General features: G+C 44.3%; 1 protein-coding gene across 1 annotated transcript in view; it reads right to left on the bottom strand.

Moving 5' to 3' along the window:
- EDIL3 (EGF like repeats and discoidin domains 3) overlaps window positions 1–25,602 on the bottom strand; it is a 439,981-nt gene that overhangs the window by 308,043 nt on the left and 106,336 nt on the right. Inside the window, exon 2 of the mRNA XM_060235733.1 lies at window positions 11,123–11,251. Coding sequence (XP_060091716.1) covers window positions 11,123–11,251 — 129 coding nt within the window. The remainder of the gene's footprint in view (window positions 1–11,122; window positions 11,252–25,602) is intronic.

Raw genomic sequence — 25,602 nt, 5'->3', positions numbered from 1 at the left:
GGAGCCTGCCTGCCAGGATGATCAAGCTTTTCTCGCTGAAGCAGCAGAAGGAGGAGGAGGAATCGGCCAGTGGCACCAAAGGCTCCAGCAAGAAAGCCTCCGCCGCGCAGCTCCGCATCCAGAAAGATATTAATGAACTGAATTTGCCAAAAACATGTGAAATAGAATTTTCAGACCAAGTTGATCTTCTTAACTTCTCTCCGCTCACCGTAGCTGCTCCTCCGAGATGGGCTCAGCTTGAGCCCATCTCGGAGGAGCAGCTATGGTGAGCGGAGAAGAGGCGGCGGCAGCACAGCAGTTCTGATGGACAGAACTCCCTTTGGAGTTCAATTGTGCTTGTCACACCCTTGCTCCTAGCTCCACCCCAGTGTCTCCTGGCTCCACCCCTAAAGTCTCCTGGCTTTACCCCCAAAGTCCTCAGATATTTCTGGAATTGGACTTGGCAACCCTAGTTAGTTGGATCCTACAATTCTTTTTTGCTATGTGAGCAACCTTGTTCCATTAGAGGAAGTCTTTCAGTTGCCAGCTTTGGGTTGGAAAATGCCGAGAGATTTATGCGCAGAGATTGATGAGGATGGAGTTTGAGGAGGGGAGGGGCTTCACTGGGGTATAATGCCATATATTCCACCCTTCAAGGCATCCATTTTCTCCAGAAAACTGATCTATGTAGTCTGGGGATCAGTTGTTGCTCCAGGAGATCTAAGTGTCTAATCTGGAGGTTGGCAACCCTAGCAGAGTTAGCAGAGGCTTGCTGTTTAAGAAGAATGCAGCTTCCATCAGACTAACACAAAATTCTTAGGAACTAACACAAAATGTATTGTGAAATTGTTCTAATGGGAATTTTTTTAGGCAAAAAAACCTTTCATCTCATTTACATTGTCCTAGAAGATGCCACTTGTTAGGCAAAAGTATTGCAGGCTTTCTTTGTTTGCTACTGACCTAAATGAGGGTGTCATTGAATGTCTTCAAAAACAAACAGCTGCAGATGTTTCTTCACTCCTGCCAGCAAAAGCTGGAGCTAAAATTAAATGCTTGTTTCTGAAGCCATTAGGGCTCTCGTTTTAAATTATAGTCCATTTAGCCATATTTTTGAATAAATCAAACAGCACTGACAATGCAATTTCTTTATCTTCAAAACCAATCTTGTTCAGCCAAATGTTTCCCTAATTAGAGTGCCTATGTTGAGCAGATGATAAAAATGTCAAGTGCTCTAAGATAAAGAAACAGAAGCATGAGCAATGTCTAATCAAAGCACTTCCCCCTTCCACAAAAGTACATCTGCACTATTTTTTTAAACTGCTGGCACACTCAACTTCAGTATCCAAATTAAGTTTCAACAAATGCCTATGATTGGGATGTTTGTTTCTCAGGATCTGAACTGGATGGGAAATAATTACTCTTTCCTGTACTGCTTGTATTTCTTCTGCATCCCATGTCTTTCTGTATTTTGACTTTACTAGGTCTTATAATTATGATGACACATAGCAATGATCTGTGTGTTTATCTCTATTATCCATTGAAGAGCCAGTATTGCCCAGGAGATTGGAACCTCTGGCAGCCCGCCGCATTGCGGCGTGGCTGCCGGGGAGATTTTGCCCCTCCCGGTGGAAAGAGCGGGCGATTTAGCGCACTTTAGGCGCGTCTTTAGGGCGTGGGGCTTCAGCATGCCTTCTGAAGCCTCCGCTCCCCTCTCATCAGTCTTCCTGCAGCGCTCGGCCCTCCTGCCCGCCCTATTTGTTATGTGGGCAATTGCTGGTCACCTCTTTTTTGAGGGGCCGGGTAGGAATTATTTTACTCCCTGGCTATTTGGCTGATGACTAGGGTGTGTTTTTTGCCTACCCTGCAAAGCATATCAGTGGATTGAGGAATTGGCTTCGGGATGGTGCCTTCTTTTAGATTGGTCACTTTTTAGGGCAGGTTTTGCTGGGTTTATGTTGCCATGCGGCCTGGGGAGGACCGGTTAGCCTCCCCCTTTTGGGGAGTTAGGGGTCTGCCAGGATCAACCTTTGGATATTGGTGACCCAAGATGTGTGAATGCAGACTGTCCTGGAGACTCGATTGGATAGGTGCCTTTTGCTGAGACGCACGCCTGGTGTCTGGGGCCTCTGGTGCGAGCCTCCCTGCTGGGCCTGCCTGACGGGAGCTGTGACACACAGCTCTGGCTGGGGGGGCGGGTCTCTTGCCCGCTGAAAAAGGCAGGGGAGCGGTCTGAGGAGACCCCTGTCCCTGACCTGGCCACAGTTTGGTTGCCCTTGCCGCTGCAGTGTTATTTGATAAAGTGGCCCATAGTTTTACCAATGTATTTGTGTCCACTTCTTTATTTCGCCTGGGGGGGGGGGGGGGCAAAAGGCTGGTCTTGGATGACTGAAATTCAGATTCCATTTCTGCACAGTTGTGCTCCCGGTGCATGGCCTTGGACAAGTCCCTTTCTCTTAGTGTCAGCTGGCAACCAGCAGGAGGGGGACAGACATTTAATGGGGATATCATGATGCAAACACCCAGAAGTGATGTCATTTTGCTGGTTGTTGTAGGCATGATGCTATCGGATTTATTCAAAACTATGGCTTTGCACCACTTTTCCCAAAATAATTTTTTCCCCCAGCACAGAGGGAAACCTGGCTTCAGTACTTTCTCTCCATTTAACCTCTTTCCAAATGTTGTAGTGTGGGTCAAATCCCACTCTGAGCTCCTTGAAGAGCTGATTTGGCATAGTGACTATAACTCTCCAAGGAGCATCTGGCTCACAGAGCTCAGATGAAATGGATGGGGGTACTTTTCGTGTATATTTATACATCGAGAAGGAACCTTCTACATTCAGCAATTTGTCACAACACTTAAGTATTCAAAAATAATTGCAAATAAATGGTTTTTACAGAAAAAGCAGGAATACATAGGCAGTTTGGAGGCAACTAAGTCAACATACTGTGATGAACATCCTAATGAGCATCATATTCATACTGAAAATAATTCAATAAGAGGAATAACATCATAATTCATAGTTATGCTTGGTACTTAATCCAGTGATTGTTTATAAGTGTAGTGTTTTTTATATTAAAAATACTGGTTGTATTCCAGAGATTTTTTTTTGTATATTGTTTTATTGAGATTGTATTTTTGTTATTGTGTTTAAATGCTAAGGTGGGGTAGAAGTGTTAAAAATACATTGCATACCTGAATATGCATTTGTAAACCTTTTTGAGTATGGATATGGTGCATTACTGTCAATGGGATACATAATTTGATATGATCTAAGTATAAGGCAATGGCAGCACGGTAACAAGGAGAAGTTCCTCTCCCCTCCCTTCTCCCCAGGAGTAACACAGAGTGCATACAAAGTGGCTGTGAACAGGAACAAAAGAAAGAAAAATATCTGAAAGAATGGAAGGTAAGTTTTTTTTTTAATATACATTTGCCTTACTTGTGTCAGTTCTCTTGATTTTTTTTTATTTAAATGTTTTATGTGGTTGCAGTGAGGAGGTATCACATCTAGAATCTTTTACGAAGCACTGCAAAGCTATTTTATTAGGGCTTTTAATGGAGTGTAAGGGTGTGGAGATGACTGGGGAAGGCAATGGTAAACCACCCCGTAAAAAGTCTGCTGTGAAAATGTCATAATGCGACATCAGAAACAACTGGTGCTTGCACAGGGGACTACTTTTACCTCTTTTTAAAAAAGGGTGTGAAGGTACAGCCAGTGTGTGGGCGTAGGTGAAAAAGGTGGTGTGTGTGCTCCTTGGAACCTGCCTTCCCCAATGGAAAGCAGGCTCCACGGAGCATACATGCCGCACAGCTGTTTTTGCATTCCATGGGTCTATACAGACCTGAGAAATGTGAAAGTGGGCAGCACCTGCGTAGCACACTCCTCAGAGCCTGGCAGGCTTCGAGGACTGCAGTGCGCAGGTGCTGCTGGGCCATTTTCGCATTCAGACCCAGGGAACGTAAAGGTGGCCACCCCTCACCCAGTCCACCTGGGTTCCGGGAAGACTGAGCAGGGTTGGCAGGGTGTTTCAGCAGCAAGTGTGCTTGGAGCCTGGCTTCAAGTGCACCCGCTGCTGCAACAACTCATGGGAAGGGCGGGATATAAATCACGAATAAATAAATAAATAAAATAAAACAACTGTGCTCAGCCCTCCTATGTATGTTTTATTATTTTACTGTTTTAACTGCTGTAACTTGATGTATTTTAAATCTAAAATTTATGTTAGATCTTATATGTTGTGAGCCGCCCTGAGCCACTTCGGTGGGAAGGGCAGGATATAAATTGAAATAAACTGAAACTGAATGACCCGGGAAGGCTGAGTGAGGTCAGGGGGCGGTTAGTGCACTTGGAGCCAAGCTCTGAGCAGCCCGCTGCCATGCCTCCTTACCCCACCTCACTGGAAGTCAGGGGTGGGGGGGCTGGCTCTGCCTGGAGTGGCAGAACCCGCAGTACCGGCCCTGTGTGAAGGCTATTGGGAGTTTTATTGGTTTGGTATGTTTTAGAAAGGGGATGTGATTGGTTGTAACTCTGAAAAGAAGCATGCAGTAATATAAACAACTGCTCCACCATAAAGTGAACATCCTTGCTCTGGGTTTATCCTGATGGCTCTTGAGTGACTCACCCTCTTTTCCCAAGAGCATTTACTTTGCTGGCATGCAAATTTGGCTTCCTGAAAACCTTGGCTTTAGTAAAATGCTTTCTTCTGCCCCAGACAAGCAAAAAGCATCACAAAACAGGATAGGTTCCCTGGACATTGCAGAGGTGGTTTTCAGCAGCCTGCTGGGGTGAAGGCCTATACTTCCACCATCAGCAATGTCATCTATCTAGGTGGGAGAGGCCATCAGTGGCAGAGCATCTGCTTTGCGTACAGAAGGTTTCAGGTTCAATCTCCAGCATCTCCAGTTAAAAGGACTAGGCAGTAGGTGATGTGAAAGCAAGCTGAGCAAAATTCATCCATCACCGCCTTTGATATAACTCTATAAGGCTAAAATCTGAATTATTGTTCTGGCTGTTTCTTCTTTGCTGATCACTGTTCTTGTTTGCATAGCCAGTGCTTGCATTCAATCTGAGACATGATTTCCTTGGCTTTCCACATTTGGCCCAGAATGTACACATTAAGTAAATGAGACACCAGGCTACCTGCACTGGATGTTTTAGCTAGGTTAAGCTATTCTTTTGGGGATTCTTGAACACTTGCCAGTACAGCTCATGTTCTCTTTGCCATTCATACCAAGGGGGCATTTTTTCACTTGCACTGTTTACAAACTGTTTACAAACAGTTTGAGCACATTCATCAGGTTACATTTTATGTACTTAAGCATTGTAATACAGTGCAATTGGCAGTATTCCATATGCATGCATTCTTGCAGTATGTGCAGTTATTGAAAAAAAATGAGCAAATCAATTAGTCAGCCTGTTAGTATAAAGAAACACACTTTTAAAAAAAACAAACACAAAACATAGTCTTACTGTTTAATGTTTGTTTAGATCTGTGTCACCAAGTCTATCTCACACATATATTTATGCTCAGTCTTGTGGGAAGAGTAGCCTCCCATATCATTCAGTTTTCTGTCCCAACCATCCATGATCTAGAGGTGGAATTGATTTCATCTACAAAACAGGTGCAATCTGCCCAGCAAGGCATGGAAATGAAACTCCACCACCACATCTGATGATGGTTTGAGATGGACAGCAGACAGGCAAACAAATCTGTTGACTGGCTCAAGAGCAACTGTGGCCATTGCACCTAGTATGTTTGTCTATCAAACATGTTTGTCACAAAGTTCAAGGTATCTCTTAGTAGCCCCTCTATTGTGTAAATAGGTGTAGAATTCCACATAAGTCATGCAGAGTTGCTTTAAAAAAATGGGGGATAAATCACTTGAATGGAACCTCATTACAATATAGAAGTCATGGTAGTGAGGTGAAGGTGTTTCGCCTGTTAAAAACATAAGAGAAGCCATGTTGGATCAGGTCAATAGTCCATCCAGTCCAACACTTTGTGTCAAACAGTAGCCAAAACCCAGGTGCCATCAGGAGGTCCACCAGCAGGGCTAAATGTTTCAGAACTAGCTTCTACTAAATATATCAAATAGAACAACTGTGTTCTAAATAAAGGCATGATTTTATCCATTGAAGAGATTTAGGAACAACTGACTTAAAGCCAGAGTCAGAAATGACTGGTGCTTGCACAGGGGACTACCTTTATCTTTTTTATATGTTACATATAAAACATACGTGTTTTATACCTGGACCTGGCATTGCAGGCCATATCTAGATGGCTTAGGCTGAGCGGGCTGAAACTAAATCCGTCGAAGACAGAGGTCCTTTGCCTTGGTCGCCGTGGTCTGGGAAGGGAGATTTCCTTACCGGCCCTCGATGGTGTGCCCCTGTCAGCGGCGCACAGGGTTAGGAGCCTGGGGGTGCTATTGGAGCCTACTTTAATTATGGAGGCCCAGATAGCGGCCACTGCCAAGTCCGCATTTTTTCATCTTAGGCGGGCAAGGCAGTTGGCCCCTTTCCTGGAGGACGACGACCTGGCAACAGTGATCCATGCAACGGTCACCTCGAGGCTGGATTACTGCAATGCCCTCTACATGGGGCTGCCCCTGTGCCGAACCCGGAAGTTGCAGCTAGTGCAGAATGCCGCTGCCCGGCTGTTGTTAGGGCTCCCTAGATGGGAGCACATTCAGCCGGGGCTTCGGGGACTGCACTGGCTGCCGATAACATACCGCGTTCGGTACAAGGTGCTGGTTATGATCTTTAAAGCCCTTTATGGCCTGGGACCTGCCTACCTTAGGGACCGTCTCTCCCCACATGTTCCCCAGCGAGTGCTGAGATCGGGGTCCCAAAACCTTCTCACAATCCCTGGGCCAAAGGAGGCCCGTCTGAAAGTGACTAGAGACAGGGCCTTCTCGATGGTAGCTCCTTGTTGGTGGAATCAGCTCCCGGAGGAGGTGAGGGCCCTGCGGAGCCTTGAACAGTTCCGCAGGGCCTGCAAAACAGCCCTCTTCCGGTTGGCATACAAGTAAATTGCTATCGGAATGCCTGAACATCTAATCTCGAACATCAGACTATCTAATATTGGAACACTGAAGAACTGATTTGAAGAATGGCAGCATAGTATTTATGTCTACGAGCTTTATGTGTTTTATGTATTTTATACGTATTTTAAGTATTTTATTGTATAATTATAATTACTAATGTATTTTTAATATATTTAAATTGATTTTGTTGGTTTTGTGTTGTAAGCCGCCCTGAGCCTGCCTCGGTGGGGTAGGGCGGGATATAAATCGAATTAAATAAATAAATAAATAAATAAATTTGTCCCTTGTTTACCTTTGTTTTCCTGCCCAGAGCAGCTGTGGAAAACTTTGAAGGAAAACGATGGAGGAGGAGGAGGACCCAAATAAGCTCTGAATAGCAGTGGCAGGGAAGGGCTCCTGCATCCCCCCCACTGTTTTCTCATGCAAAACACACACTAATGGGGGGTGCTTTTCACTGTTCCACATGCACAGACACTTCAAGCAGTTTGAAGTGTAGAGCAGCAAAATTGGAGAAATAATTTCCCAGCGTGCGGTTTTCATGAAAAAAACCTGCTGGTGGGGTGGGCAGAAGCCCTTCCTTCACCCATGGTACTCTTCTGAGCCTTTTTTTTTTTTTTTAAAGCAGCCTGCCACTGCTGTGGAGCCGCAGAGAACAAAGAAAAACAAGTAAAAAACCCCACATAACATATAGTTTGACTCTTAGCATAGCTGGCATGTTTAGACTGTAGGGAAATGCTTGATCAACAAAGGGAACCACCTGTTGTTAACATTAGATAACACTTGGATGAGGGAAATAAAAGTGAAAGGAAAATGCTAACTCCACAGTGTAAGGATGAAAAACTAGGCCAAGTCTGGTTCCTTGAGGGTTGTCATCTGGAAAGGGAAATATGAAAAGGGTTGAAAGTGCCACCTTCTCAAAGATTCTTGTTGGAATCAACAATAGTCTGAAACATGACAGCTGATACTGGCAAATTGGCTGGTGTGACTGAAATGTACTCGCTGTGCATTTAGATTAGATCATAATAATTTCAGTTGGTATATGCTTCTGTCATCTGTTCAGACTTATGGCTTGCTATCGCTCATCTTGCATGTAAACTGGGTAACTTACCACATATCTAGATGTGAATGATTTTCAATCTGGACAGACAAACTGGATGACATGCAGTTACCTGGTCACTATTTGAAGCAAATAAAACATTTTATTTTTTAGTAAATGTAATATTTTATCAGGTTAAATTGCTGATTTGCCTAGAGTTTTGAAAAGTTGCTTGCATTACGACACATTAGAGCCCAAACAAGTACTTTAAATAATATTCTTTCAGCCAATATATTTCAGTGACTGCATTCAGTTCTGCTTTCTCTTCTTTCACAAAGCCATTTTTATCCTCCATTACCACAACTTGTGGCCCATGATGTTGACAGCAGACCATTGCTTATATACTATGACCTGCTAGATACCTGGTTGGCTGGCTGATTGCAACTTGATGGGTCACAAATTGTGAGACATGCCCTACAGCCTTTTCAGTTCACCTGTCTGCTTCCCTCAGCATAGACAATTAACTGCAGGGTTGAAGGCAATGTATACTCCTTTTAATAACTGTCTTTATTATGATGGTAGATGCACCTGAGTTTCAGATATGCTTAATGAAGCTAAGGCCTTTTCAAACATGAAGCTTAGTTGGATTTTTATGCAAAGCTGATACTCTTTTAATGCTCACCAGGAAAGTCAAATAATGAAGGCCTGGTTCATGCACGCTGGAGAATGTGGTAGCGGAGATTTGAAGAGATGGAATGGACTGAACTATTTCTGACTGTATGTGCTGAATCATACTTTTAAATGGTTTTAAATGTTGAAAAAATTCCTTGCAAATAGAAAATCAACATGATAACCATGAGAAGAGGCAGACCCGTTCTCCCCACTATGTTACATTTATTTTGCATGAAACTTTTTGTGCAACAAAACACTCAAAGATAGAATTTACCACTTATAGTCTGAAGTAATGCAGACCATTCTACCACTACGAGACCATATCAGCCCCACACGCTGCTTCATTTGTCAACTAGTCCTACATCAAGAGTTGTTCAGCCTGTGGCACACATAAAAACCACTGTCACTATGCACTGATTCTGTTGGCATGCATTGGGACAGTTAGCATTGTCACTGTGGATTGTCTTTCAGGGGTGTCAAACTCATTTGTTACGAGGGCTGGATCTGACATAAGTGAGATTTTGTGGGGCCAGGCCATGTGTGTCATAAAATGTACTACCAGATAGTGGGAACTTTATAAACGACACAGACAAACACAATTAAATATTTTGTTTTTATTTAAAATACATGCATGCTTAAAACTTGCAATATTATGTTTAAAATGGAAAGGTGGGAGAATAGAGGGATCTGGCAATGCATTTAAAATACATGCATGCTTAAAACTTGCAATATTATGTTTAAAATGGAAAATTGCAATATTATGTTTAAAATGGAAAAATGTTTAAAATGGAAAGGTGGGAGAATAGAGGGATCTGGCAATGCAATTTTAAAAATAACACAGCAAGAAAAAGCACAAAGATCATGGCAGAAACTAAAAATATAAACTAAAAATATAAAATGCTCTGAGTCTAACAAAACATGAAATGGCTGGGCATTGCAAGGCTTCTCTTCCCACCCTGGTCTACTCAGATTGGCAGTGGCTCTCCAGTGTAATATTTCCCTTTGGCTTTAGGTTCCCAGGTTAGAGTACTCACTAAGCACCAGTTCTCATGTCTGTTCAACAGAGACAAGGTGGTTCAAAGCATCAACCCTTTATTTTGAAGGAGACGCCATCAAGCAACTTGCCATACAAATACTAGAAAGTGGAACTTGAGCTCTACTCCACTGAAATACATTGCAGCACAGACAAAACTGCAAGGAAAATGCAGAATGGATTTTCGATTAAGGTCTCTGGACCCAGGGGTTTGAAACTCCTGCTTTAGGCTGTTTAACTATTAATTACTGAAGATTATTCATGAACAGGAAAGAGAGTAGATTCATGAATTCCAGGCTGACTTGGCAGAGTTGGAAGACAACACATCTCCCCCCCCCCAAAAAAGAAAAAAACTATTAACTGAGAAAACTGGCCTTGATTTCTCTCAATTCTTAACTAGCATGCAATGCTTCATTTGCCTGACAAACCAACCATATTATTTTTGTTATCCCACAAAAACTTTCTTCTACAGGCCATAGACAAGAAACAGTTTTAAAATGTCTTTAATAATATGCTATTACTTGCAGACTCATGATAGATAACTAATATGTACAGTCTGTGAAATCATTTGACATCTTTGAAATGTTAATACTTTAACTATATGTTGAATCCACTGTGATTATTTCTAAATTGTTAACTCTGCTATCAAAAGTCTACTTGGGCTCATTGGTCCAGCACAGATGGCTCCTAAAGGCCTCTTTGCACTTTATGCCATCCATGACGAGGCTACCTGAAATAACTCCCTCATGATAGCTTTTGCATGCTATGATTTCTTGTATTATAAGGAGAATTGTGCACACTACACAATAGAAATTTCTGCCAGTGAATGGTGGTGATAGCGTAGCCAGATATGCTAGCTATACATTGCATAGCATAGTCAGATATACTATACAAGCAGATTAAACTACTACACAGAAATTATTTCAGTCAGTTCCCAAATGTCAGAATAATGAATAGAAACAGGGCTTTTTTTGAGCAGGAACACACAGGAACGCAGCTCCGGCTGGCTTGGTGTCAGGTGTGGCCTAATATGCAAATAAGTCCCAGCTGGCTTTTTCGACAAAAAAGCCCCACACAAAACAATGGTGATGTCAGGGGGTGTGGCCTAATATGCAAATGAGTTCATGCTGGGCTTTTTCTACTAAAAAAGCCCTGGATAGATCAGCTGAGTGAGGTATCTAGCCATTTCTTTGAGACATGTAATAAAATAGTTCAGTATACAAGAATTAAAATTTTGGCATTAATGGTAAACATAACAATGATTTGAGAACTGCAGAAATGCCTGTTTTTATGTATTCAGCAATTAATGATGCATATCAACAATGAGTTTTTTTCTATGTTTTATTTGCACTTACCAACCTCCACAACACTAGAACAGTTGGGGTCTGTGAAGCCATCAGGACACTCACAAGAATAGAAGTCATCTTCCAACCCTGACAGACAGATACCTCCATTTTCACAAGGGTTGGAGTCACACACATCTCCTGTGAATTAAACAAAGAGACTCTTTCAGACTTTGGAATAGTGTTCTAGAGGAATATATCATTCTAGAGTATTATATCATTACAGATATAGTGTTAATATTGTTAAGATAGGTGATTGCCAATCTAAGGAAAGTTTGTCATTGTTCTCCTAAACAACAAAATCTATAACATTAAAATGTTCTGAAGTTTTCTGTTGATGCATTTTCATTGATGGGAAAAGCCACCACCTAAAGGTGAGTTCCCTTCAATAAATGATGGAATATAAAGATGGATACTTACCATCAGAATTAACTAGAACAGACTGATGATTACTCTGTCTCTGTGATGCTAATCCACAACCACAGGATACCAATCTTAAAATTTAGAACCATGATTAAGGATACAATAAATCTACCTATTCATGGAGGCACTGATGTAATTTATTGGTAAGAGGAAGTCCAATAGAAAACAACAGGAAATGTCATGCCAGCATTTCCTAAGGGATTTGAATGGAGACACTCACATCTGCCACCATTTTAAATGGTGATTTTTACCTAGGATGGAAGTGGTATCTAGGGGTGTGCATTCAGTTCGGCTGAATTGAAGAAACCTTCAAATCACCCTCGATTCAGAAGTATATGGCGCCATATACTTCCGAATCCAATTGGAAGCCATTATACGAAAGTATATGGAACTCCATGGAGGTATATGGAACTCCATGGAAAAGGTGGGAAAGGAGCTTCTGCAGCCTCAGGGGAACTGCTTGCCTTCTTTCTTGCCTTTGGAAGCCTTTTCCCGCCTCTTCCATAGCCTCCCTGGGATCAGGGAAGGAGGCGGAGGGGGAGAGGAACCCTAGCAGCCAATCCAAAGCATGCATGCTTTGCAGGGCTATTGTGTAGCTGATGCTGTTGTTCCTTTTCTCTTCTGGTTCTGGTTCTTGGGGGTGGGGGTGGCTGTTTGGCTTAATTTTCATTGTTCAAAAGGTAACTTTTTTAACAGTTGAGTTTGTTGGCCTTTTCTCAGTGATCTGTTTGGATCTATTCTCTGTTGTTGCTGGTTTTGCATCCTGTCCTGTTGTCCCTTTTCCTGGTTCTGGTTTTGGGGATGGGTGGGTGGGTTAAAAGTTAAGTTTCTTTCTGTCACATATTGGTTTTTTTAAATTACCTCTGGTTGGTGTGTGGGCTGTGTGGGGTGTGTCACTTTCATGTTTTTATAGAGTTATTTTTGGAGTCTGAGGGTGCTTTCAGTTTGTCTAGGACCACTAAATAGGCTGCCCCACTAATAAGAGTGTTTTTAGGGATTGTGTTTTTTGAAATTTTTTTAAAAAATTAATTCAGTTTAGGGCTTTAACTTCTTTCAAAATTCAACTAGACCAAATAGAGGTGATTTAAAAAGATTTTAGGTTTCTCATAAAAGGCAGTGTGACTACTAGGCCACATCAGGATCCCTTTTAAAGAGACTAGGGTTGCAGTGCATCTTGCTTTCAGCCACTGAAAGCTGGTGCATCCTTAGATTTCCATAGGGTAAACCACAGCTTCTCTCAAGATATAGGGGACACCTGATTTCTAGTTTGCAAAGAAATCCAGTTTGTGCCAGGATCTAGTTAGGAGAAATTTAACTAGGAGGATATAACAAGGATTGCCTTCATCTCAAGGTAGCCTTTTAAAAACTGTAGCCAGGTAGAGGCAGGTTCACCTAGTCTCCTAAACTTTACAAGATCACTACTACCACAACCCAAAGAAGGACAGGTTAAGGACCAAACAAACAAACAAACAAGTTTTCGTGGGAGGGTTTTTAAAAAGAAGTCAGAGCACCTGTTAGTTCAAGGTACAGTGCAGTGAGTTAGGTTTATAAAAAAACCCACTCTCAGTTCAGGTTGTGAGAGACTGGCCAAGGGTGACATGAGTGACAGGCAGCAGAAGAGGTGCCCTGGGGGCAAGGCCAAGGAGGAGATGAGCTTTGGGGACAGTTTTCTGTCCAAAATGATCACCCCAAGGAGGGTGCAGAGTGTCGTGCAGGAGCTGGAGGAGAAGCTGGTTGAGGAGGACCAGCCCCCTTCTTTGGTTCCTTTGGGCACCAGCAGTCATAAGAACATAAGAGTAGCTATGTTGGATCAGGCCAATGGCCCATCCAGTCCAATACTCTGTGTCACACAGTGGCCAACACACACAAACACACACTGTGGCTAATAGCCACTGATGGACCTCTGCTCCATATTTTTGTCTAACCCCCTCTTGAAGCTGTCTATGCTTGTAGCTGCCACCACCTCCTGTGGCAGTGAATTCCACATGTTAATCAACCTTTGGGTGAAGAAGTACTTCCTTTTATCCGTTTTAACCTGACTACAGCAATTTCATCAAATGTCCACAAGTTCTTGTATTGTGAGAAAAGGAGAAAAGGACTTCTTTCTCTACTTTCTCCATCCCATGCATTATCTTGTAAACCTCTATCATGTCACTCCGCAGTCGACGTTTCTCCAAGCTAAAGAGCCCCAGGAGTTTTAACCTTTCTTCATAGGGAAAGTGTTCCAACCTCTTAATCATTCTAGTTGCCCTTTTCTGCACTTTTTCCAATGCTATAATATCCTTTTTGAGGTGAGGTGACCAGAATTGCACACAGTATTCCAAATGAGACCGCACCATCGATTTATACAGGGGCATTATGATACTGGCTGATTTGTTTTCAATTCCCTTCCTAATAATTCCCAGCATGGTGTTGGCCTTTTTTACTGCAATCGCACACTGTCTTGACATTATCAGTGAGTTATCTACCATGACCCCAAGATCTCTTTCTTGGTCAGTCTCTGCCAGTTCACACCCCATCAACTTGTATTTGTAGCTGGGATTCTTGGCCCCAACGTGCATTACTTTGCACTTGGCCACATTGAACCTCATCTGCCACGTTGACGCCCACTCACCCAGCCTCAACAGATCCCTTTGGAGTGCCTCACAATCCTCTCTGGTTCTCACCACCCTGAATAATTTAGTGTCATCTGCAAACTTGGCCACTTCACTGCTCACTCCCAACTCCAAATCATTTATGAGCAAGTTAAAGAGCATGGGACACAAAACTGAGCCCTGTGGCACCCCACTGCTTACCGTCCTCCACTGTGAAGACTGCCCATTTATACTCACTCTTTGCTTCCTATTTATTAGCCAGTTTTTGATCCACAAGAGGACCTGTCCTTTTACTCCATGACTCTCGAGCTTTCTAAGGAGCCTTTGATGAGGAACTTTAGCAAAAGCTTTCTGGAAGTAAAGGTAAACAACATCTATTGGGTCCCCTTTGTCCACATGTTTGTTCACCCCCTCAAAGAAATGTAACAGTTTATGGAGGCAAGATCTTCCCTTACAGAACCCATGCTGAGTCTTCCTCAATAACCCGTGTTCATCAATGTACCTACTTATTCTGTCCTTGATAATGCTTTCTACCAACTTTCCCGGTATTGACGTCAGACTGACTGGCCTGTAATTTCCCAGATCTCTTCTGGAACCCTTTTTAAAGATGGGGGTGATATTTGCTACCTTCCAGTCCTCAGGAACGGAGGCAGATTTCAATGAAAGATTACATATTTTTGTCAGAAGAACCACAAGTTCAACTTTTAGTTCTTTCAGAACTCTTGGATGTATGCCATCCGGACCTGGTGACTTATTAGTTTTTAATTTGTCTTTCAGTTGTAGGACCTCCTCTCTTGTCACCTCAATCTGACTCAGGTCTTTCAACACCCCTTCCGAAATTAGTGGTTCTGGAGCGGGCAAACACTTCTCGTCTTCCACAGTGAAGACGGAGGCAAAAAATGCATTCAGCTTCTCAGCCATCCTCCTTCAGTAATCCTTTTACCCCTTGGTCATCCAAGGGCCCCACTGCCTCCCTGGCTAGTTTCCTGCTTCTAATATATTTGAAGAATTTTTTATTGTTGGTGTTTATGTTTTTTTGCAATATGCTCCTCATAGTCCCTTTTTGCCTGCCTGATCACAGTCTTGGATTTGATTTGCCACAGCCTGTGTTCCCTTTTATTAATCTCACTTGGACTAGCTTTCCACCACTTAAAGGAGTCCTTCTTACATTTTACAGCTTCCATTACTTTGTTTGTTAACCATGCAGACCTTTTCTTATACCTGTCTGTGTCTTTCCTAACTTGTGGTATATATTTTATCTGAGCTTCTAGGACTGTAGTTTTAAATAGCCTCCAAGCTTCCCCAAGGGTTTTGACAATATTTACCTTTCCTTTCAGTTTCCTCTTCACATGCTTCCTCATCTCAGAGAATTTACCCCTTTTAAAGTTAAATGTGGTTGTGCCGGTCTTTTGGGGTAACTCTCTATTTATACAAATGGTGAAATCAATAACGTTATGGTCACTGCTCCCAAGTGGTGCGATCACTTTTACATCTCTCACCAAGTCTTGGGCATTACTTAGGATGAAATCCAGGATCGCCCCACCCCTGGTAGGTTCTGTGACCATCTGCTCCATAGCACAGTCATTGAGAGCATCAAGAAACTCAATCTCTTTCTCTCGACCAGAACGCATATTGACCCAATCAATCTGCGGGTAGTTAAAATCACCTATTACGACACAGTTTTTATGTTTAACTACTATCTTTAATCCTTCCATCATATTATAATCATCCCCTATCTTTTCATTTGGTGGGTGATAACAAACTCCTATAGTTATATTTCCTTTTGGGCCCTCTATTTCAACCCAAAGCATTTCTAGAAGGGAATCTAATTCTCAGACCTCAGTCTTACTGGACCGTATACCCTCTCTGATATACAGAGCCACCCCACCTCCAACCCTTCTTTCCCTATCCTTCCGATATATCTTATATCGAGGAATCCAGTCCTTCAGGGTATGGCCAGGAGGGGAGGCCGCATGAGGTGGAGGGGGAAGAAATGGAGAAACATGAGTTGCCTGCATATCCGCCTACTTCCCCCCAGCGGCCAGCCCCTCCTGCCACCCTGAGACACAATGTGTCTCCCCCGAGCACCTCACAGGAGGTGGCTCCAGACACCAAAGCTGCCGGTCAGTTTGGGCATCCATACACCTCCAAAGTCTGGAAGCATTTCTGACTTATGGAGGATCCACGATATGCGCAGTGTCAGCTGTGCAGGGCCCGGATCAGTCATGGGTGGGACCCTGCCCACCTGACTCTAGGGGGGATGCGGAACCACCTGCGGAAGCACCACCAGGCGGTGCTTCTTAATGGGGAGAAGCAGGCTGGTGCTGGGGTGCCCAAACGGCCAACACCACCCAGCCAGGAGGTCTGTCCCATCGCGACTACCTCCAGATCTCTCCAGGAGAGTTCTATGGCAGTGCAGGGACACCAGTCATCTCTGCCTGAGATGTTTGGTGGGGGTGGCACCTGTGTGCCAAGAGGGGGATCAGGTACGGCAGGAGGCTGATCATCTGGAACCTTGCCAGGCTAGTCGCCCATGGGCTTCCATTTTCAGTGATCGAGAATCCTGGGGTGCTAGGGTTGCCCGAGTACCTGTCGCCTTGGTACAAAGTTCCTGCTAGAACCACCATTAGCAGGACCATTGTGCCATCTGTTTTCAGGGTGACCAGATCTGTGGTGAAGGCACATTTGTCCCGTGCTGCTGGGGAGACTGTTCATTTCACCTCAGATATCTGGAGCTCCCAACATGTGTTTGAGGGGTATCTTTCCTTGGCTGCGCATTGGTGGCAACCCAGTGAGCTGCAGGGTGGGGGTGGCAGTAGTGGCAGGCAGGGTCAGGGCCACCAGGTCAGCTATTGCTGGGCCTTGCTGCATGCTGAAGCTGTCGATGCGCCGCACATGGCGGACACTATCAGAGTCATCCTCTCACAACAGTTAGAGGGCTGGGTAGGCAGCGGGGACGTCACCACGGGCTTTGCGGGGACTGATGGTGGCTCCAACATCAAGGTGGCTGTCTAGCATCAGGGCCTACAATGCTTTCCTTGCGTGGCCCACCTTCTCCACCTCATGGTTAAGGATGCATTGGGCCAGATAAAAAGCCAGGATCGTCGGTATCTAGCCACGACCCATGAGTACCGACTTCTGCTCCAGAAGTGTCGGCATATCACGGGTCACTTCTCATGCAGCAATACGGACTTGTATCTGCTGCGTGAGAAACAGACATTGACAGGCGTGCCAGGGCACCACCTGATTGGTGATGTCAGCACATGCTGGAGCTCCACCTGTGCCATACTGGAGCGCATGGTGGAGCAGAGAGCAGCCCTGGATGCCTTTGTCTCTGAGACGAGGGTCTTTCGGGATGAGAACCATCTCACCCATGAGGATTGGGTGGTCATTTCAAGACCCACACAGAAATGCTCTCGTCTGACACAGTGAGCATCACACTGGTCATCCCTGTCAGACAATGTAACTTTTCCTGAAATAAAATGCTTAGCTGAACTGCTGCCATCTTGAACCACTGTTACTAACAATGAGAAAGACCTTGCATATCAAAGTAGAGAGTTGTAGATTGTTGCTAGTGCTTGGTGTGAACATTTCTTTCCCTTGATACTAACAAAAGCAAGAATTCCCCTTTGAAGATAAAGCGCCTCCAGGGACAGCCGCTTGGCCATCCCCGGAAGACTAACTGTAACAATAAGATAAGGGAGAGGGACCGTATGAATCTTCGCACCTCAGCTCAGCAATGTTTAGAATTGTGGCTTTGTGTGATACCCTTTGATGTATTCCCCTTAAAGTATGCTCTGCATTGCTACATAGTATCAGTCCCAATTTCTTCGTTCTGATGCCTATGGGTTATCAAATAAAGCCTAACTTTGCAACAATTCAAGGTCTGGTTGATTTGAGATCCCATTGTCTGACAGTCCCCATGGTCCGCATTGCCTGTGAGGACCTGGCCTCATTTCTAGTACCAGCTCAAGGCCATACAGACATCCTTCCAGTGGTGCGCACCCTGGTTGTTAGGCTGCAGGAAGGGCTTGAGACCCGCTTTCAGACTTTCACCCAGGATAAGGTGTTAGACCCGCGCATTAAAAGCACGATCTCCAAGTGGGCCAACGAGCTCAATCACTGGCAAGACAAGTTCTCCCAGAAGGTTGAGAGCTGCAGAGTCAGGGTGGGCCCAGTGCCAGTAACTAAGGAGGAGGCAGGTGGAAGCAGCTCATCTGCCACTTCCGCTGCTGTTCATCCCCAACCTCCCCAGCTAGGCAGTGTTTCCCACCAAACTCACGCCACGAAGAATCCCAAGATGATACTCATTGGGCGACTCGTTGGCCCCTCTGGTAGTGGTAGGCCCCTGAGAGTGGAGACTGGTGCTGCAATGCTGAGGGACTATCTTTCAGAGTCCAACGAGTCACAGGAAATATCTCCTTTGGACTACTGGGTCATGAAGGAGGGGGTCTGGCCAGCCCTCTCCTCCGTGGCCAAGGCGTTCCTCTCATGCCCACCGACAAGCGTGCAGAGTGAGCGCGTCGTTTCGCATATGGCCACATATATGTCTTGTCTGCCCACATCACAATCACCTGCAACCCTGGACAGTTGAGCAGTTGGTCTTCCTGAAGCTCAACTTGCCTCTGTTGGGCTCCCTGAATGTAGACTTTGAGAGTGAATGAAGTGAGCACCTACTTGTGCCTGCATCCTCTCTTGGCCCGTGCTTGGAAGGTGGTTGCAAAACGCTCTTCCACAAAACATAGACTAGAGTCCAGAGAGAGCCCAAAAACTCACTCACAAATTGATTGGGAGTGCACCCACTCCCCACCCCTCATCCATCCCCAAACCAAAAGTAAATGCAGGTTTAAAATCTGCAAAGCAATCCAAATTTCCCCAGTCCCCATCCACATATGCCTAATAATACTGAAAGGGCCATTGCATCCCCCAACTGTAACCGACAGCACCCACAAGCCCAGCCAGGATAACCCAGTGTTTTTTTTTCAGAGGCAGGAGGAAGAAAGAGGGAGGTGGCAGTGATGATGACAGGCAGCCAGAAGCCGTACCAATGCTGAGGTCCCTCTAATGGGACAGTGATAGCTGGTGTGTTGCTGCTGAGCTGAGAGAGAAGGAATGGTTCCCTTCCTCTTACACAATCTGAGGCCCTCCCAGTGATTTTCTTCATTTGGGGTGCAACTCTGGCTCGCCTCCTCATGGTGCACCCTGGGTAACGCAAAAGAGCCTGGACCAGTCAACCATCCATCACTTGTGGTAAGTCTAAATGCTTCTTGCTTTGTGTCAGATACAGAATGATGTGGAGCTAGGTGTGGTCCACCGCTTCTCTTGTTTGAGAGTTGTGTTGTTTGGGGCAGAGCTAGAGAGCTGACATCTGTAGATTGTGTGTTCCGTGGCAGGGAAGCTGGAATTTGGGTGAGAGACCAAGAACCAGCATGCTTGTTGTGCTTGGCCAGCTCTCCCTGTGTTTTGGGGCAGGGCTGGAGAGCTGGCATCTGGGTTTGCTGCAGTCAGGTCTGCAGAGCAGACCTTGAGCAGATTGTGTTTTGTGTGGCAATGACATTGGCAACTGGGTTTATATTGGTTCCAGGCCAGCAGGGTTCATCGAGATGGATGTAGTGCATTTGGGTCCTATAGAGATTCTCTGATGTGAAGTTAGGTTTGGCTTTGGGTGCCCCAGGAATTGGACCCCCTGGTCCATTTTTTTTTTTGGCCTTGTGGGTTTTGTGTGGGACAGTGCCCTGAAGCTGCACAGCAGTTTGGGGGGCTCTCCTCAAAACCCCTTGCTCCTCAGGGTTTCCCACTACAATTACAGCGGGGGAAGTGGCTCTAATTGTTTTTTTCTCACCATTGGGAACAGTGTTCCTTTTGGGGTGCCCACAGAAGGGTGCAGTCTTTTTTAGGCCAGGGCGGTTGCATGTGGGGGAGTCCCCTGAAGCTGCCTTGCAGTTTTGGGGCCTCTCTCTCAACCTTCCCTCTGGCCAGAGCCACTTTCCCCACAACAATTATAATGGAGGAAGTGGCTAATGGGCTTTCCCCAGCATTGGTGGCAATGGGCCTTTTGGGGAGCCCAAAGACAGGGACCCCTTGGCCCAGTCTTGGTTAGGCTTATACTGAAGAAGCCAATGCCTTTTCCCATAAAACCATCTTTAGGCAGGAGCTTTTCTCAGCTCAAGTCTTGGGTGAAAATTGTTGACAAATTTGGCAGGCACCAATGTTGTGGCCCTTGCCCAAGCAAAGGAGACAGTTCATGTTAGTATATGTGGATCATCTTTGTAGCATACCTAGTTGATAACCTGAACAGTGTCTTTGATGCCATTTCTGGGGTGACCACAGACACACAATCTTTCTGAAAGAGAAATTATCAGAAACAAAAAAGGAGGGGAAAATAGAATTCTCAACTCCAAATTGGGGAACTCCTGAAGATTTGGGATTAGGCCCTGGAGAGGACAGGGACTTCAGTGGGGTACAATGCTATACAGTCCACACTACAAAAGATCAATTTTCTCCAGGGGAACCGATCTCTGTAGTCTGGAGATGAACTGGAATTCTGAGGGATCCCCAGGTCCCACCTGAAGGCTGACATCCTTACTATGGACTTTTGTGAAGGTTCTATGTTGTCTGTTTCCTGCACTTGGGTCCTCTAGAATTTATATTTTCTTTTGAAAGAGCATAAAATACAACTAATAGTGTTGAGACCACACTGATATTAGTGCTGTGCTGGTGGTTATGGCTGACAGGAATGACCTGTCCCTATTTTAATAAAATCAGTATATCTAATTCTTAACAAGTCCGTTGATAAAATCCAGAGACAGAAAGAATGAAAGACATGATAGACCTTTCTAAAAACTTGAAAAATACCCCAAGTTTGTGGGGAAATCTGGTATCTTAAGCAAACAAACAAAAAACTGTGGAGAGTTAACCCCCACCCACCAATGAAAGAAATGTAGCTTTAAGAAATGAATGCCTCAGTGGCCATTACTAGGCAATTACACAGTATTTCCAGGTTTCAAGCCCTGTTTTTTGTTAGCATCTAATAATGTTTTAGCCATTAAGGAAGGCATCAGCACAGTCAGGCCTGGCAGCAACCAACAGGCAACTTGATACCACCCAGCTTGCTTGACTCACCTATATCTGACTGCTTGCTGCTGTTAAAGTAACCACCCCACAAAAGCCAGTATGGAGTAGTGGTTAGAGTTTCAGACTAGGATCTGGAAGACTCGGGTTCAAATAATCACTCTGCTGTGGAAACTCATTGGGTGAACTTGGGCCAATTACGCATTCTCAGCCAGATTTATCTCACAGGATTGTGAAGATAAAATGGAGGAGTGGAGAATTATGTGAGTTGCTTTTGGTCCACTCTGTGGAGAAATGTGGGGTATAAATGAAGCAAATAAATAATAACAGCTGATGATGGGAGGCAGATAGGTTGCCTGAATGGTGGTGGGAAGGAGAGGAAGAAGCAGGAAAAGAAAAGAGGCTATGGGGGTTTTCAGGAAAGGAATAGAGAAAAATTCTGTGGGAAGGAGAAATGAGATGCCTCCTTCAGGTCCTTGCCTACTATTTCTAATAGGGCTTAAGAGCTGCAACCTGTCTTTTAAATTGCTTTCCTCCCTATTAAGTAGAGGTTTTGCCCTGATAACTTTGACAGAGTCTCAGAAAAAGCATTTCTGACTCCAGCATTTCAAATGGGGCAGCTGTCATGTAGAGCACTGTATTAGCACGAACATGTCTATCTAAATAGCTTCATACTGATTTCACTGCAGTTTTATTAAGCACTTGGATGTCAGACGTCACTCTGAATTTTAACTGCATGCTGAATTGCACATTTCTTATGCTTTGCCCCATCTTATTCTGAAGTGTGATTTCACAATAGCAAACTACATGAGAATAGTTCATGCATTTCCCCAGCTGAATGTCTTCTCTTTATGGTTCCATGTGTTTTGTTACCATATGCTACAAACTGTGATTTTCAACAGTTTGTTCTTGTACATACAGGTAAATGTCCCTGGCTTGTTGAATGCACAGTAAGCTTCCTCTGGGTCACAGGAAATTTAGATTTAGAGATATTAATATCTCTTTGGTTTATACACTAACAGAGGACAATGGAAGCAAAGTGATTCCTGCACAAGACAGGAAAACCACTGATCCTGCACTAGAATCCCAAAACAACAGTGTGGACCTTTGCAGCCCCAAAGGTCCAGCTGAACTCACAGCTTTCTGCTTCCATCTGTTCATTTTTTAACTGCCAATTCCCTCCTTTTCTCAACTTTATTGCATGAGCACACGTCTCAGACCCTAGCCCTGAAGGTAAATTGAACATTCAGAGGAAAGAAGTATTTTAATTATTGAAACCCAATGAAGAAGCATCAGCTGATCACCTCTATTCTGAATAAGTTAACTTACAAAACATAGCACATGGTATTTGAACTTCCTAGAAGAAAGATAATTCTACAAGTTAACAAGAGAAAAGGGTATGTATGTCTGTATTTATTTATCTATTGTATGGCAGAGTTATACATAGGAAGTATGTAATAACATAAAATATGTAACCAAGTTGATAAAATGGGTATGCAGACTGATTGGGCAACCCCCAAAACAGTTATATCTAGATTTTCAATTAACTCAGTTGCAGCAATTCTAGCTCGCCTCCTCATGGTGCACCCTGGATAATGCTAAAGAGCTAGAGCTTCTGGCAGCCAGACTATTATAGGATCTCTTAGTTACCCTACATACATGGAAACAATAACAGAACAAGGTTAAAACATGCAAGTTGATTCCTGGATAGCTATTTACATGCTTAGTATGATACAGGGGTCATTTTGTAGAAAAATAGGTGGCACAGCAAATTAGCATAACCCCCCAGCCAAAAGGAACCCGAAGCAAGAAAGGAGAGCCCTGGGCGAGCGAGGCCTGCTTGGGCTGGCTGGCTTAGGGTGGGGGCAGGGGATACCCCAGTTTGAAGGCTTTCCCCCTGCTTCAAGGTCATCAGAAAGTGGGGCGGGGAAGGGAAATGTCTGCTAGGCATTTTATTATTCCCTATGGGACCAGATCTGAAGAGCTGCTGGATTTTCCAAACTGTACGATCATTCCAGGAATTCTGGGCAATAAGTCAGTCTTGTAAGATTGCAGGGACAAGTTGCAGGAGGGATAAATGTAGGGACCAATTTGAAGAGTCAAAATGAGGGGAAAATGGTCACTAATAATAAAATCCCCCAATGTAAAATCTTTGACATAAGGTTTCAATAAAGGAGAGATTAAAACGTAATCAATTACGCTACAGACCCTCAGGGAGACAAAGGTGAATTCTCCTGAATTTGGGTAGCCAATCAAACTGTTTAACCAAATTCTGTTGTATTGCATACAGAATTTGGTAAGACAGATGCCTGCTGAATTTAGAAGACTATCCTTGGAGAATCTTGGATAGGAGAAAATGGGTGGAAGGGTGTCATCTTGGTTAAAATCAAGAGCTTTAAAAAATATGCTACAGTCCTTCCCTACCCTAGCATTAAAGTCACCCACTAGAATTATTTCTATAGTTGGAAATTTCCTCTCTAATTCCTCCATGAGTGTGGCCAAGTGTTCCCAATATTGCAAAAGAGTTAGCTTATCTAGAGAGGGTGGTACATATACATTCACAATAATTAAGGAGAATTTTTTGAGGAGAAGCTTGACGACCTGCACCATAGAGATGTTTGCCTGTAGAGTGATGTGTTCCAAGGCAAAATGTGAAGAGACAAGTATAGACAATCCTGCTTGAAAACGATCCCTTTTATTACTCCTGAAGGCTGGGAGGGAATAGGACTTGTACCCTTATAGTTGGATCTGGTGTGGAGTCCAGGTTTCTTGTAGTAGTATAACATCAAACCCCTTAAGATATCTTATAAACTCAGCATCCTTGGCCTTATTCTGCCAGGTGGCCACATTCCAGGAGACAATCTTAATATCCAGAATGGTGAAGGGTTTGGATGGCAAGAGTATGAAAGGGGTGGTGAGTCAGTCTTCTCTAGTTAGTTGTTCAAGGGTGCCATTGGTATCATGAAACACAGATCCATTATCCAAGCCGCTTGAGATGTTCTTAATTAGTTGACTTGTATTTGGCCACACGATCTCACTATTGCTGTTCAGAAGGGGGTTCTCAGCCATTACTGGAGACGTATGAACTTCAGCTTGTGTTGATGACTCAAGGTTCTCCTTGAGATCCAATTTGCCTTCTATGGTGGAAATTAAATCAGTCTTCTCTTCAGGATTCACTTGTTGGAAGGGTGAGTGGTTTACTCCTATTTTCCTTTGGTCTACCTCCACAGAAATGAGAGGAGTTAGAGGGACTGATAAAGCTGAACCATTCTCAAGAGTGCTGGGCATCATGAGCAGGTTAGATACTTGTTGGTGTGATCACTTTTTGTTTTCAAAAGTTTGTCCCTCAACACTTTGAGTTTAGTTGTGATTACAAGTTGTTCTGTAGATGGGAGGGCTGTGAAAGAGTTAACTAGATCCTGTTCTATGGAGTTCTCAAGAAGGAGATGCTCTGAGCTGGGTTCAGGTAGAAAGGTGAATCAGGAGCCTGAGCCAAGTCACTCTGGTCTCCAGCTTTCATAATTCCTACCTTGAAATTGATGTCCTCTGTCAAAGAGCCCTCCTTTTGCCAGTAGGGTAGCAGAGGATTTATAAGAGAATTGACAAAGACCCTAGCTGGAAAAATCCTCTTGGTGTGAAGGAAGTCTTTCTGGGACTGCAGCAGACTGGGGATCCTGGAACTGCTGAAAATTCTCCATATGGTATAATGGAGAATTGAATCTGGGGGGACTATTTTCTGAGGTAAAAGCACCAAATTTTCAGCATAGCATCAACTACCTCTCTTCAAAAGACCCTCCATGTTTCAAGAAGATTGGACCAAGGGGTCCAATTCTATGAGCCCCAAAGAAGGTGCCCCTATCCTTCATTTTCAGTGTAGGGAAGGCATTTAAAAGGTGTGTGGTCCCTTTAAATGTGATGGCCAGAGCTCCCTTTTGAGTTCAATTATCACAACCTTGCTCCTGGCTCCACCCCAATGTCTCCTGACACCACCCCCAAAGTCTCCTGGCTCCACCCCTAAAGCCCCCAGATTTCTTGAATTGGACTTGGCAACCCTAGGCTGGCTAGAGATCCAGCCAGCCCAAGCAGGCCTTGCTTGCCTGGGGTTTCTCCTGCACTGGCTGCCCCCCAGTCAAAAGGCCAGCAAACCATCTGTCTTCCAAAATCACATAAGAAGTGGAGAAAGGATGGTATGGGCTTCTCCAGGGGTTAATGAGGGCTGCTGGGGTGTGGCAAAGCTCCTGGTGGCTGGCTGCCTACCTGCTCTCCTGTTATGCAGCTGCACCTACTATTCAATGGACAAGGTAGGTGGGGAGGAAGAGGAGGAACTGTCAGAAAGGTTCAGGAGCTGTGCTCCTATGAGGTCCTGCTGAATCTGAGACCTGGTATGGTATCTCTCTTCCTCCA

The sequence above is a fragment of the Heteronotia binoei genome, chromosome 4 (assembly GCF_032191835.1).
Source record: "Heteronotia binoei isolate CCM8104 ecotype False Entrance Well chromosome 4, APGP_CSIRO_Hbin_v1, whole genome shotgun sequence".
Classification (NCBI taxonomy): Eukaryota; Metazoa; Chordata; class Lepidosauria; order Squamata; family Gekkonidae; genus Heteronotia; species Heteronotia binoei.
Note: the sequence above shows the minus strand (reverse complement) of the source record. Positions and strands in the feature narration are given on the sequence as shown.